Source organism: Camellia sinensis, chromosome 7 (assembly GCF_055761805.1).
Source record: "Camellia sinensis isolate YWXY chromosome 7, ASM5576180v1, whole genome shotgun sequence".
NCBI lineage: Eukaryota > Viridiplantae > Streptophyta > Magnoliopsida > Ericales > Theaceae > Camellia > Camellia sinensis.
Genome location: NC_138967.1, coordinates 118,057,815 through 118,072,815, shown reverse-complemented (window position 1 = coordinate 118,072,815; position 15,001 = coordinate 118,057,815). Strand labels below are relative to the sequence as shown.

Here is a 15,001-nt window from a genome sequence, read left to right as displayed (position 1 = left end):
TGAAAGCTTCTCAATCATTGTAGTTGCTTGGAATGATTCACTTAGGAGCATTCCCTCTGCATGAATTTTGCGCAAAATTACTTAGAAATCTTGGACTTAACTAATGACAGTTTTTGAGTCCACCATTTTAAAATCAAAAAACCGACCAATGACAAATTTCGTTGCCCTGGCATCCTTGGTTTTGTATTTCTTGTCCAAGGAATCCTGCAACCCCTTTGCCAAATTTTTGACATAATAGACATTGAAAAGTGTATTTGTCAAACCGTTCATAACATAATTCCAGCAATGGAAGTCTAATTGCTTCCAAGCATCTAGAGCCAAGAGCTTATGTTTATCTTACTCATTGTCCTCCATGGTTGGTGAATTCTCACTCAAAAACCATGCAAGGTTAAGAGTTATTAAGTAAAACAACATCTTCTGCTACCACCTTTTGAAATTCACGCCGATGAACTTCTCCAGGTGCTCATGATGGTTGAGCAGTCCCTTCGAAACAGAGGTCATAGTAGGGTTAACAACAGAGTTAACAATAAGGGTTGCCATTCCAGTCGATATGGGATTCGGATTCCCATCAACATTCACTATCCGAGACCAGTTGCAGCACCATCGGCAGCAATTGCCATTTCTGATAAAGACAACATAATTTCAACTATTTTGTTTTTTTAGAAAACAAATTAAGACTAGAAAATCCCAAAACATTGAATATTAATTCAAAATTAACATTCTCCACCAACTTCAAAAATCAAACAAAGTCAAGAAACTTTCTAGAAAGACTGGAGGAGTCACAATGGTTCCACTTAAAACCTAATTAACCTTAGACAAAACTTCCAAAACATTGCTGACTCATTGTCAATGAGAAACAAATTTAGAACTAAGTTTTCAAGGGATAACTAGGTTAATAAAACGTCAAGTCCCAAAACAGATTACAAGCAATTAAAAATTACTATCAGAATTACAAGCAAATAAAAATTACTATCAAAACTTACCAATAATTAGACATTGCTACCAAACTTACAAGCAATTAAAACCAATAAAACTTCCTACCAAACCACAAGCAATAAAATTGCTTCAAAACAAATGTAAGCACAACCAATCCAATATGGATTCAAAGTCCAGGAATTCCTTCCACCCTTAGGTATTTTTGTGAAAAAATGGTTAGTAGTCCAAATTATATTTCAATGGATTTAGTTTTATTTTGTTCTTAATTTTCCTTTATCCTTTCGCTTCAGTAAATCTATAGAGAAAGTTAGTACAAAAACAAAATAAGGCCCAAACAAATAATTTAGAATTGTAAGAGTCTTATGCAATTAAACTAACAATTCTCAACTTCTAGCCATCTATGTAATAGCAAAATAAATTAATTAAAGAATAAAATATTAGACAAGTTACTAAACAAATAACTAAAAGAATAAAATAATAACACTAAATAATTAAATTAATTTTAATTCCCAAGTGTTATACCAAAATATTAACTCCCAATAATTTAATTGATTTTAATTACGAAGAGTTATAACAAATAAAACTAAAAAACCAAAAGACGTGCAAACTAAAACAAAACAAAAAACTTGTTCTAGTATTATTTTAATGAAATAAAAAAAAAAACAAAGAACAAGTAAATTGATGAACTAAAATTTTCTTTAAAAAAAAATCCAATTAGTTTGCAAAACTAATTTCTTTGTTTTAATTTCTTCAGAAACACAAATAAAAATCTGTTTTAAGATTGCTGTAAATCGGTTTTTAAATAAAATTAAACATATTCGGATTTATTAAAATCATATTTCAAATTACAAAATAGCAAATAAGTGAACTACTAAAACTAGAAATTACATGTTGCATGAAGAATATAAATAAACATAAAGAAAATAAAATACTAGAAAGAAATATAATAAGGAAAACAAACCAAAGTCTATGTATCTCACAGTTTCTTTAAAACAAATTTTGCTGCCTCAACAATGGGTGCAGGAGGAATGTCGGTGTCTATCTCCCAAGATACGATGGTGTATGACTGCTATAGTAAGAGCACCTTCTAAGTAGCACCAGTGAACAAAAACACAAGCAACACTTTCTCACATTAGAAGAATATTGTTTGATAGACTAACACAATAACAAGAGGACAAGGAAAATTTTAGGAAAAAACCCAAGAGAGGGTGATCTCTATTTATACATAAAGAGGAGAAAGGAGGAGCTTTCAGCCATCTAACCTAGTCAAAAAAAGAATAAGATAAGTGGGCCATCAACCTGGCCCAAGCCCACACCATATCCAGTCCAACAAGTCGCAAGGCTCAAGCCTAAGTTCCACGAACCCAACCTTGTATGGGTGAGTGGGCGAAGTGCGCGCGCGGCACTTTATGCATAACCAATTTGGATAATAATTTTTGCTTAAGCCCATCCTTGAAGCATCCATAATTCTCTTCTTTCGAAAAATTTAGATGACCCCAAAGGCTTACACCCTTAGGTAAAATTAGGGATTTAAATACCCATTAATATTTCTCTCTATAATTAATATGGGATAAGTGGTTACACATCTTCCCCAATACCTTATTCATAAGGCTAACTTTATGTGACAATTTTTCATTCAAATCTCAATGACTTTTTGTCATTTTTCTTGTAATATAAAAATCTCATTGCAAAGAATCTAGATTCACTAGAACTCACTTAAACTCACCTCAAAATTGGCAATTGAGACTTACTTTAATTTTATATTAAAGTCACTAAAAAATCATTTTTCAACATATACAAGGACAAAATGATAGTTTATTTATTTATTTTTTGAACAAAATGCATAACTTGATCACGTGAAAACCAGCCTACAATAGCAAATGCCTAAAAAAACCCAATTAAGACAAATTTCATAAACCACAAAAGGAAGCCAATCTCGGCAGAAGTGGAGTGGGAAAAACGTGAGCCACCACTACAAGAAAATACATTTTTTGCGACCATTTTTGGCTACCAAAAAAAATTTAGTCGCCAAAAGTGTCGGAATTGGCTACCAAAAATAATATTAGTCAGCAAAAGTCAACTTTTTAGCTACTAATTTTTTTTAGTAGGGGAATGTAGATTATTAGTGACTAAAAAAAATTTAGTAGCTAAAAAAATTACAATTGGCGACTACAAAAATTTTTAGTAGCTAAACATATCACAATTGGCGACTAAAAGAAATTTTAGTAGCCGTAGGGCTACTTTTAGCTACTAAATTGTTTAGTAGCCAAAAGAATTTTAAAAATTTATTTTTTATAAATTTGGTTGCCAATAGTTTATTTTCAGCGACGAAAAACAATTTTGGTCGTTGTAGGTATAGATTTGGCTACTAAAACGCTTTAGTCGGCGATTGGAAAATAAAAGAATATTCTTTACCTTTGGCGACTAAAATTTTAGTCGCCAATAGTTTATTTTCAGTGACGAAAATATTTTAGTCGCCAAAGAATTAAAATATTTTGAGGGAAAATTTCAATTTTGGCGTGATTTATGAAATTAATTACCGACTGAAATGTTTAGTCGCTAAATTATTACTTTCAGCGACTAAAATAACATTTGGTCGCTGTTGGTTATCGTTTTGGCTACTGAAATAAAATTTAGTCGGCATTTGTCCTTAATTAATTACCCCTACACAACCCTCTCCTATTTCACTTTCTCATCATTGATCTTCTCTCTCTCTCTCTCTCTCTCTCTCTCTCTCTTTCTCTCACTCCATCGCAGGCGACCCTCCGACCGGCCACCACCGTCGCACACGAGCACCCACCTCCTCACCGGCAATGATATGACCACCTCCTCACCGGTGACGGTACGACCACCTCCTCACCGGCGACGGTATAACCCATCTCCCCAAGAGTAGCATTTTTTCTCTCTATTTCTCGCTCGCAGCAACCATTGGAGCACACCTTGGTATTTCCCTTTCTTCTTCCCCTTCCTCCCTCTCGCTCTCAACCATTGGAGCACACCCTGTTAAATCCAATGCATTCTTCTTTTAAACCCAAATTGCTTTTACAAACCCGAACCCTTTCCTTTTTCTTGTGTTTTCTTGTTAGATTAGGGGATTGGTGGATCGGCTTCTGAATTCTCAGGTACCCATCTGTTAATTTTCTTGATTTAAAAAAACAAAATTATTCTGGGTATGTTTGTTTTGATGATCTGAATTCCCAAGCTAATGCAGTGTCTCATTACTATTAAAGTATCCCAAATCCTTTATGTGTTGAAGCCAATAAAATATGTAGGCATTGAAGTTTGGCAACTAAGACTCTTGACTCTCTATACTGAATGGTTGTTGCTTCTCATCTCATGTTTAACTATCTTTACCAAACAGAATGAAGGATCTGATGATGTTAATCAAGTCTTCCCCCTTTGCGGAAGTTCAAAGCATTATTATATATTGCAAATTTCAGGTAACCCCATGAGTTGTTCTTTCCATATAGTGTATACCATGGCCTTAGATAGTTAAATCCTTTGCTTAAAATGATTTTTTTGACAATACAGAATTCAATTGGATGAATTTTTATGCTTATTTACATTGCAATTTTGATTGCCTGGCTTTTGATTAAATTATTTATTTTGCAGTATGAAACTGATTTGAAAAGCAAATACTTAAGCGACAACAATATTCAAGCAATGGTTAGCCTCTCATATACTTTCTTAATTCAGTTGAATCATACATGGTTTCTTACATATGAAACTAATTTATTCTTTACTGTAACTTATTTGAACTTGTCAAAAAAAAAAATAATAATAATAAATAAAGAGTTACCACAGTGGTATACCCTTAAAGGATCGAAGCCGTATTCAGGAATCATTTTGTTCCAACAAGATAAGAGTGGTAAGAAATTGTTCTGGTTCACTTTGGCTTTGAAACTTATTTTCATTTCTAATTATGTAGTAAGATGTCATGACATATGGCTAATTCATGTACTTGAATTATTTTCTGGAAGGTTGTTGCAACTGTGGCATTTGGCATGGGGCTTGACAAGAGTGATGTTGGAGCTGTAAGAACAATGAACTTAAAATACTCATTTTATTTTTCTGCACCCCCCCCCCCCAACATAATTAATTGATGCTCAAAAGTTGTAGTTATTAAAAAGTTGGACAGTCAGGTTTCTCTACCAACAGCAGGGTAATCATATCACATGAATCATGTTGATATCTTGGTATGAATTTTTATAATGCTTTCGTGTAAAAGTAGCACTAAGCAACATTATTTGTTATGAGATATCTTGTTATCACATATACACACATCTAGCATGGCGCTGCATTGTAGAAATTGTACTGAAGCTTTCTAAATGCTTCTATCTCAGGTTATCCATTACACTTTACCAGAAAGCTTGGAAGAGTATGTTCATGTGGGTATTTGTTTCTTAACCATTGGTTCTTTGGAAGATAATGTTCATGTAAAATTTTTCTGAACAAAACAAATCATGCTTTTCTGTAGGAGATTGGACGTGCTGGACGCGATGGTAGATTATCTTATTTCCATCTCTTTTTTGATGATAGCACATATTTTACGCCTCATAGTCTAACATATAGGTGATTCAATGCATTTCATATTCTATTTAGCTTTGATTTATGGTTTTCAAGATCTGAAATTAACCAAAAATATTGTACTTCACAGTGATGGTGTAGATGAATATGCAGTCAGCAGATTCCTCTCTGAAGTTTTTACTAATGAATTGGATTCACATGGAAAAATTTGCTCTTTAGTCAAAGAGCCTGCATCGCGTAAATTTGATATGAAAGAAGAGGTTCTTTCTGCATTCTACTTCTAGTACTTAATGCAAATTCAAATTTCCTGATAATTCTTTATTTTTTGAAGAAAAAAAAGGAGTAAATTACATTGACCTTCCATGAGGTTTTTGATAATTTTAAGGACATAGAAAATATTGTGAAGCTTCGTTCATTTTCATCAGTAACTGCTTATTACTTTTAGATTTGTATCCTGGTGTCTTCCTCTTGGTAGAAATACTAGAATGATGATAAAACATTTTCCATTTGAGTTCACTTTGTCATATCTACATGCATCGTAAGACTTGAACTGCTGGTTTTTGATTGTGGCAGGTGATTCTGACCATTGTAACACATTTGGAGTTGGGTGAAGTGCAGTACTTGCGTCTGCTTCCACAAACAAATGTAACCTGCACCATAAATTTCCATCAGGTAGGTTGCAAATTAATTAAAAATCATGTCAGACTTCTGTTTCTCTCGTTGCATTCTGGGTTGAGCAAGGGAGGTTATTCAAACCTTTACTAGTTGCTTTGACAGTGTTATGTAAAGGCATGGACATGCATAAAGCATCAATGCAATAATTAGTTCTTCTTATTTTATGCAACTGTAGTTTAGTTCACACACATAATAAAATTACTTTTGAATAACTTAAGCTACAAATATGTGACTTTCACTGCCTCTAGTATTTCTTATGATGATCTGTATTATGTGAGAGATGGGGCACAAAACATGAGAAGTTTCCTTGGACAGGGCAGTGCCTCTGCATCATCCTCTGTAGACTTGGGCTCAGCTAGGCAAACAGAGACTCGTGTACAGCAGCAGTTAAGTGGCAAGAAATCTGACATTGAAACTTACAGGTCTGACATAAACACAAAGCACCAACGTACAGGGTCATCTTTGTCTGGAACTTGGAATCAAACTTCCCAAGGTTTGGGTTTTGTAACAGGCATTAATGAAGAAAATTTTGAGGTTGCTGTTGCCCATGTTGAAAATGAGGTTGGAGGTGTAACAAATGTGGCTCCTGAAGAACAATTGTGGGATTCAGAAAGTGCAGGAATAGATGATACATGCACTGAAGTTGTATGCAACAATTTATGATGGAACAATGGTTGACCCTACATCAGAATTGTTGACCAATACTTTAAATGTCTATTCAGGAGACAGTTCAGTTGCTTCTTTTTCAAATGTGGAAGTTTCTGCTTCTTTTGGGAACGGTGAAGACTTCCAAAATGCAAGGAGTATCTCAGATCGAGAAGAGCATTCTACATTAGAGGAAGATACATTGCCAAATTCTGTTGTTGATAGGGTGAATGTTGTAGAGGTTTCCAATCAGAGCTTATTGGATACAATATCAGAAATAGAAACTGAAAATGGTCATCTGGGTATGCCTGGTTCTGAGTCTGATGTTGGTTCCCCAGATACAAGGAGCACCATAGATGAGTTACCAGAGCCTTCTCATGGTCATATCCATGGTCATTAGAATATTGGGATTCACAATTCGAGATGAGTATCAACCAAAATGATTTGATTCGTGCTATTGAATCTTAAATTGAATGGATCGTACAATTCAATTGCGATTTTCTATGATTCACTGTGATTCAGTTATGTGCACATGAAAATGAGATCAATTAATTATATTGCTACATGTGGTTTTTATGTATTTATGTATTTACAGCTTATTATGGTGATATTTATTTCATTTTAAACATTGTGTGTTCTTTTATATGTATGTACATATATAAAATCTTATATTATGTTAAATAAAGTGCATTTTATGATTCACAGATTTGATTCGCATTTTGACAACAATGGTCACATCATATGTCTAATTTATTACTTAAATTAGAGATTTTTACTTCTATATGTCAGTTTTCTTTGATAACTCGGGTTCCACATACTGGATATCCGTCTCATTAGTGTTGCATCTATTCTATGGAGATTCAAATATTGAATTGATGTTTATTCATTTGATAAGCTTAAAATTAAATTATTTATCTAGAGGAGCTTCTTTTATTGTTTTGACAATTATCACTTCCTAGCATTCGTCTTGAAACATTTTAATCTGTCAAAACTTGGCTTTATGATTGAATATGTATTTGGCTTGGGAAAACAGCATGGTGAATGAATATGTTTTATCTGAGGACACTATGAATATGTATTTCTTTATTTTTATTAGACATGCACTTGATTTCACATTCATGCAATGGTTCTGCAGCTGCCAGCAGCAGTGGACGAAGGGGATGGGCGAGTGGGAGTAGTTGGCCCCTTCCAATCGAAGGGTTTTATGGAAGGACTCGAACAATGGGAGCTTATATTGATGCCAGGACGACATCTTGTACTTATTAGTACTTATTTTTGGATGGTTGGAACTAAAATGTGTAGTGGGAGTAGTTGGTTATTCCTGTATTATGTATGAAATTAAATTATTGACGTTGGATTAGACTTGGTTCTTATGGAATTTGTAATATATATATAATTGGAAGTTCAATATTATATTTTTGGATGGTTGGAACTAAAATGTGTGCACGTTGTTGAATGCTTGATAACATATTTAACATTGATGGATTATATTGTTTATACAGGGTACAGGTTGTATTAACAATGGATACAGGTTGTTTAGAAAAAAAAATTTTAAAAAAAAAACACGTTAAAGTATTTGGCCACCAAATATTTTGGTAGCTAAATATGTAATCAAATGTTTTGGTGACTAAGAATTTAGTAGCAAAAAACATAACCCAATGCACTTTTAGTGACTAACACTTTAGTCGCCGAATGCACCTTTTGCCGACTAAATATAGTTTTGTAGCCAAATGTGTACTTTCGACGACTAATTATTTAGTAGCTAAAGGTGACACCTTCCCCGACCACAACAACTTAGTAGCCAAAAAGCCTCATTCGGCGACTTAGGTTTTAGTGGCGGAAACATAACATTTGTTGACTAAACTAAATTTAGTAGCGAAATGTAGTCACTTTCGGCGACCAAACAAAGTTTAGTCACCAATACTATCGCCAACAGGGTATAGGCGACGAGTTTGGCGACAAAATATTTTAGTCACTAAATCGTTTCAGCGACTAAATATTGGACTTTTGGCGACCAATATTTTAGTAGCCAAAAATGACATTTCTTGTAGTGCACCGGCCACTGTAGCAAAATCAAAGACATTTGTTTAGTTTTATTCATTTATTTATTTATTTTTGTCGTTTTTTTAATCTGAGTGAGATTTTTTTGTATGAGCTTAGGCAAAAAATTCAATTTTAAATTTTTTTAATCTAAAAGTGTAAGTGTTAGAATAATATGTTCATAAAGACATCATTCTACAAAATAACTAAACTACCCTCAAAAGTTCACACGCTCATATTTATTCAGAATAATAAATTTCTTATCTATTCAAAGTTATGATAGTGTGGGTGTTTGGGAAGTGGATTATTTTGTAGATTTTTTTAGTTGTAGGATATTATTGGAGAAATTTCTTTTTGTGATTGGGAAGATAGTTGGGTTTTTTTGTGGTTGGATGTGATGTTTGTGAGAGAAAAAGTGAAATGATTATGGGGTTTGATGTGATATTTTGTTTGGATTAGGTTTTTTTAGTTTTGTAACCAATTTGTCTTTTATAGTGAAAAAAAAAAACCAAAAAAAACAAAAAAACTTCCTTCCCAAACACTATGGTACAATTTTAGAATTATAATTTGTGAATAAAGTTTTATTTTGAGTTTGTGAGTTTTAGAATTATGATTTGAAAAGAGAAAATTTGTTTGGTTATGAGTTTTGAATTGAGTTTTGAATTTTTGATGTGACATGAAATAAGAAAAGTTTTTTGGTTATGAGTTTTGAAAAAGTTTTTAACACACAACTCAAAACTTTATCGAAAATTCTATTCAAAACTCATAACCAAACTCTTTTTTAAAATTCAATTCAAAAAAATAATTTGTCATTTTGCTCTAAAAAAATAATTTGTATATTTAAAAAATATCAAAAACAAATATATATATATATATATATATATTTGCCAAATAACAAGTGGTGATTGGCAATTGAAAAAAAAAAGAAAAAAGAATTGTTCCGATCAACTAGTTGGATGACCGGCCGAACATATGGGAGGATATCTAGACAGACGACTAGGTAGACCAAAAATTCAAAAACTGAGAGTTTTACCAAACATGTTTTGAAATTGATTTGGAATAATGATTTGAAAACATCTACCAAACATAACATTCAAATATGAGGGTGAAAAATTGATTAGAGTTGCCAAACACAGCCATTCCCTCTAACCTATTCTCTCTCTCTCTCTCTCTCTCTCTCTCTCTCTCTCTCCATCACTGGTTAGGGTTTCCAATTACGGTGGTTCTCAATTTTCGCAATCGGAACAAGGCGTAGCGGCGCTTCCACTGAAGATGAGGCAGTGAACCGTTGGAGACGGAGAGTGGACCCGTCGTTAGGGTTTTGTTACTGATCTTCAACGTTATTAGGGTTTCATCACTGACCTTTGGATCGCCTCATATTGCTATAGATCGTCTTCATCATCGTCCCTCGCCATCGTGTCCATCACCGCAACCATCTCCCTCAGATCATCTTCATCGTTAGGGTTTCGATTGCCCTCGGTGGTTATGGTTTCGTCGTTAGGAAAATTTTGAATATCAGATGATTTCCCCCTCAATATGTTAATTTTTATTAGTAGTTGATTTAATGTTGGATGTTTGATTCAGTTCTGATATTTTTTTTTTGGTTAGATCTGTGGATTTGTTGTTGTTGTTGTTGTTGGATCGGTTGTCTCTTTATATATTGAATTTGAATTAGTAATTAATTGTTTTTAAAAATTTTTATTCTTGTGTTGAACAGATATAGATCTTTGTGAAAACCCTAACTGGAAGCAACTTAGTACTGTGATAGATAAAAAGAAAAGGGACATATAGAGAAAGAGAAGAGCTGATGAGGAGTGACAAGAGATGAGGTGTTTGTATGATTTGTTGGTGTGTTTTTGTTGCAGTGAATAATTCCAACTGATAGAATACAAGTTTGTGAAATTTTAAACAGAGAAAGAAACCTACGGATTTTAAACAAATAGAGAGAAACCCATAGATCGATTTTAAATAGATATAAAGAGAAACTCACAGATTTTAAACAAATAAATAGAGAAACCCACTGAATTTGAACAAATATACCAAAAAATTGGACAGATAGAAAAAAAAAAAAAAAACTCAATAGATAGATATAAATTTGAATAGGTAGTTAAAAAATTGAATAAATAGAAAATAATTTGAACAGATTGATATAAATTTGAACAGATAGTAAAAAAAGAGTAAACAGATAAATTAAATGATAAAATTGGAAAAAAAATATCCTTCAAAACTAACAAAATAACTTCTTACCAAACTATTTCACAAATGGTGAACCATTAACTAATAAAAAAATTTGCTGGATCTAATGCCTTTTACCCTCTTTTGATTCTATTTTTTAACAATTAACCCTTTTTGTATTGCTTTAAACTATAATTATGATAAAATATGTATTTTGTGTCATTTTAATTAAATTAGTTCAATTATAGATGACTCTAAAAACTCACTGAGTGAACAATTATAAAATCGGAAATGAGCCGGACCCCAGTAAGCCCCACCCCCACCGACCCCCAGTGTCACGTGGCACTGCGGGATTGGAAGGAAAGAAAAAAAAAAAAAAAAAAAAAAACTGGCCAATGGGGGCGTGCCATGTCACTGGGGGTCTGTAGCAGCGTTGTTATAAAATTTACCTGTAAGGTACAAATTCACTTCAGTTTCTAATATTTGAGAGAGTTAACTGTTAAGTTTTAAAATTTAGGGTGTAAAATGTAAATAGGTCATATTTAAGAAGGTTTACTATAATTTATCCCAAAATTAAGGTTAAGTTTGACAATTGCAAAATAATCCATCTTTTTATCTTTTTATCTTTTTTCCATCACATTATCTCTCTATTTTTCTGCACATCTTTTCGTAAAAAGACAAAAAATACACTTATTTAGGTCATCCCAAACAACTACTAAATCAATAATGTTGAAATAAGAAAATATCAGCCACTAAGCTTCTGCTTTTCCTTCTTCTATCTTGGCCTTGGTTGCATTTTAAGGCTCATTCAAACATCTGATTATATAATAATATCAACAAAACTTTGAGCCGATAATAGGTATAAAAAACAACTCATCCTCCATGTTTTCGATTTTCTTTCTCCTCTTCTTCTCTTTCATCAACCATCTCTCCCATGGAGCTGACACCATCTCCGCAAATCAATCTCTTTCTGGGAACCAGACCATAACCTCTGCTGGTGGGAATTTTGAACTGGGTTTCTACAAACCAGGTAATTCCTCATACTATTACATATCCATGTGGTACGCCAAAGTATCTACTCTAACAATAGTTTGGGTAGCCAATAGAGATAATCCCATCTCTGATAAGTATTCCTCTGTACTCAAAATCTTAGATGGTAATTTGGTTCTTTTAAATGAATCCCAAACCCTGATTTGGTCCACAAATCAGAACTCTACCACTTCCAATTCTGTGGTGGCTGCTCTTGGGGATGATGGGAATTTGATTTTGAGAGATCGGTCTAATTCAAATCAACCAATTTGGCAAAGTTTTGATCACCCTGCTCACACTTGGTTCCCTGGTGGAAAGATTGCTTACAATAAGCTTACCAACACACACCAACGTTTAACTTCGTGGAAGAACTCAGAAGACCCTTCAACAGGACTGTATTCTCTTAGTCTTGATGCAAATAATAGTCAGTATGTTATATTTTGGAATGGGTCTAACCAGTATTGGACCAGTGGTCCTTGGAATGGGCAGATTTTCAGCTTGGTACCTGAAATGAGAACTAGCTATATCTTTAATTTTAGCTATCACGACAACGAGAATGAGAGTTACTTCACATATTCTATGTATAATCCTTCAAATATTTCTAGATTTATTATGGATATTTCGGGGCAAATCCAACAACTCAATTGGTTAGAAGGCACAAAGCAGTGGAACTTGTATTGGGCTCAACCGAGACAGCAATGTGAGGTTTATGATTTCTGCGGGCAATATGGAATATGCAATAATATTATACAACCCTTCTGTAATTGTTTGACGGGTTTCAATCCTAAGTCGGTCCATGATTGGAATTTGAGTGATTATTCTGGAGGGTGTGTGAGGAGAACCGAGTTATTGTGTGGGAATAGTACTGCTGCTAATCAAGAGAAAGACAGGTTTTGGGAAATTCCCAACACGAGATTGCCTGAAAATCCTCAATCTGTGGCTGTTGGCAGTGCCGCTGAATGTGAATCTTCTTGCTTGAATAATTGCTCTTGCACTGCTTATGCTTATGATAGTAATGGGTGTTCAATTTGGATTGGGGAGCTCATGAATCTGCAAGATGGTAGTGGAAACACTCTTTATCTCAGACTTGCTGCATCCGAGTTTCCAAAGCCTAAAAGTAAAATGGGGATTATTATTGGTGCTGTAGTGGGTTCAGTTGCAATAGTAGTCATCTTGGGCCTCATTTGTGTTGTTCTCTGGAAGCAACAAAACAGGATTAGAGCAACCCCTTGTTTGCTTTGGCCAAACACTTCTCGATGGTTGAGCTTTCTACATGAAGAGATGATGACAACAGTTTATGGTTCATTGGTTGCATTTAGATACAAAGATCTACAAAAAGCAACCAAGAATTTCTCGGAGAAAATGGGAGGAGGTGGTTTTGGCTTTGTTTTCAAAGGGACATTGCCTGATTCCACTGTCATAGCTGTGAAGAAGCTGGAAAGCATCAACCAAGGAGAGAAGCAATTCCGAGTAGAAGTCAGCACCCTTGGGACTATCCAACATGTTAATCTTGTTCGGCTTCGTGGGTTCTGCTCTGAAGGTAAAAGCAAGTTGTTGGTATATGATTACATGCAGAATGGATCCTTGCATTCCCATCTCTTCCATGAAAATGAGTCAAAAGTCTTGGACTGGAAAACAAGGTACCAAATTGCATTAGGGACAGCTAAGGGGTTGGCTTATCTCCACGAAAATTGCAGGGACTGTATCATACATTGTGACATAAAGCCATCAAACATTCTATTAGACATTGACTTCCGCCCAAAAATAGCAGATTTTGGTCTGGCAAAGCTTCTTGGGCGAGAATTTAGCAGGGTTCTAACTGCCATGAGAGGGACAACGGGCTATCTTGCACCAGAGTGGATATTAGGGGTGGCTATTACCACCAAAGCTGATGTGTACAGCTACGGTATGATGCTCTTTGAATTGATATCGGGAAGAAGAAACACTGATCAATCTGAAGAAAGGATAGTTAAATTCTTTCCAGTCTGGGCGGCAAGTGTAGTCATAAAAGGTGGAGATATCCTTAGCCTATTAGACCATAGGTTGGAGAGACGTGTTGATGTTGAAGAGGTATCGAGAATTTGTAAAGTTGCTTGTTGGTGCATCCAAGATGATGAGAATGATAGGCCATCAATGGGTCAGGTAGTTCAAATCCTCGAAGGGATTCTGGATGTGGAGCCGTCTCCAATTCCTCGTTTGCTCCAAGCCCTTGTTGCCGACTAGGAGCATATCTATAATTTTCTCTTTTCTTCACTGATTCATTCTTCGATCACGAGTCACGACTATGGAGCAATCCTTCAACTGTTTCCTCTGGCCAAGAGCATTGTATTGTCCAGTTTCAAGTCCAAAACAATAAAACATGGATGTGCTTGATTAGTATATATTGTTTTGTTGTATTAGTCTATGTAATTGGTTTATGGTTTTGCTGTAGGATCATTGTTTAGCTTTTCATGTACAATTTTTTCAAGTAGAAGTTTGTTAAGGCAAAATAAGCCCCAAGGGTTAGTGAATTCTACTGTTTTAAATGAATTGGTTAGAAATTTTACTGTTTTGAATTTATTTATTTATTATTATTACTTTTTTTATTATATAATTTTTAAACTTGGCTTCGGATCCTGAAATTGTAGAGGAAAAATAAAAGAGAATAGAAAAGTGAAAAGTGTTCTTCTATTTCACAAATAGAAAATTCAAATACAATCTTAGAGTGTGCTTGGATGAAAGAGATGAGATTGTTCAATCTTCCATTGAATAGAGGGGACTTCTTGGAATAAATTATCAATGTGAAACCCTTTTTTCTAAAGGATGCTATATCAAGATATTCGCTTTTACACAAATTCTGAATTTCTCATAGAGTTGTACGTGGACTTTGCTTTTCATATTATTTGGTAGTGCTAGGTAGACTGATATGAAATAGAATGTAACGATTGTTTTATTAAATATTCCATTCTCATATTTGGTTTACTAAAAAAGTAAT

At 34.1% G+C, this 15,001-nt stretch overlaps 1 protein-coding gene and 1 pseudogene across 8 annotated transcripts; both read left to right on the top strand.

Moving 5' to 3' along the window:
• Nucleotides 1-3,622: 3,622 nt before the first annotated feature.
• LOC114273509 (ATP-dependent DNA helicase Q-like 5) lies at nucleotides 3,623-8,221 on the top strand. Of its 7 annotated transcripts, none has more exons than XM_028215313.2 (11): nucleotides 3,623-3,879; nucleotides 4,028-4,058; nucleotides 4,298-4,376; nucleotides 4,549-4,602; nucleotides 4,730-4,804; nucleotides 4,917-4,970; nucleotides 5,280-5,324; nucleotides 5,414-5,508; nucleotides 5,594-5,723; nucleotides 6,037-6,135; nucleotides 7,919-8,221. In XM_028215313.2, exons 3-11 carry the CDS (start codon nucleotides 4,299-4,301, stop codon nucleotides 8,117-8,119), a joined length of 831 nt encoding a protein of 276 aa, XP_028071114.2. In that variant the 5' UTR covers nucleotides 3,623-3,879; nucleotides 4,028-4,058; nucleotide 4,298; the 3' UTR covers nucleotides 8,120-8,221. The 7 variants fall into 7 exon arrangements, with proteins under 7 accessions (XP_028071114.2, XP_028071113.2, XP_082735282.1 ...); XM_028215312.2 differs by having other exon boundaries at nucleotides 4,023-4,058; XM_082879156.1 differs by lacking the exon at nucleotides 4,730-4,804 and having other exon boundaries at nucleotides 4,023-4,058.
• Nucleotides 8,222-11,764: 3,543 nt separating this feature from the next.
• LOC114273510 (G-type lectin S-receptor-like serine/threonine-protein kinase At2g19130 pseudogene) lies at nucleotides 11,765-14,586 on the top strand (annotated as a pseudogene). The gene has a single exon (XR_014335897.1). The product of XR_014335897.1 is annotated as a G-type lectin S-receptor-like serine/threonine-protein kinase At2g19130 pseudogene (transcript).
• Nucleotides 14,587-15,001: the final 415 nt, after the last annotated feature.

What these genes read in the sequence shown, in the direction of transcription:
- LOC114273509 (XM_028215313.2), top strand. Translation starts at nt 4,299, where the DNA reads ATGAAGGATCTGATGATGTTAATCAAGTCTTCCCCCTTTGCGGAAGTT. An exon ending in TTATATATTGCAAATTTCAG is followed by an intron (nt 4,377 to 4,548) that starts GTAACCCCATGA and finishes TTTATTTTGCAG; the next exon opens with TATGAAACTGATTTGAAAAG. An exon ending in ACAAGAGTGATGTTGGAGCT is followed by an intron (nt 4,971 to 5,279) that starts GTAAGAACAATG and finishes CTTCTATCTCAG; the next exon opens with GTTATCCATTACACTTTACC.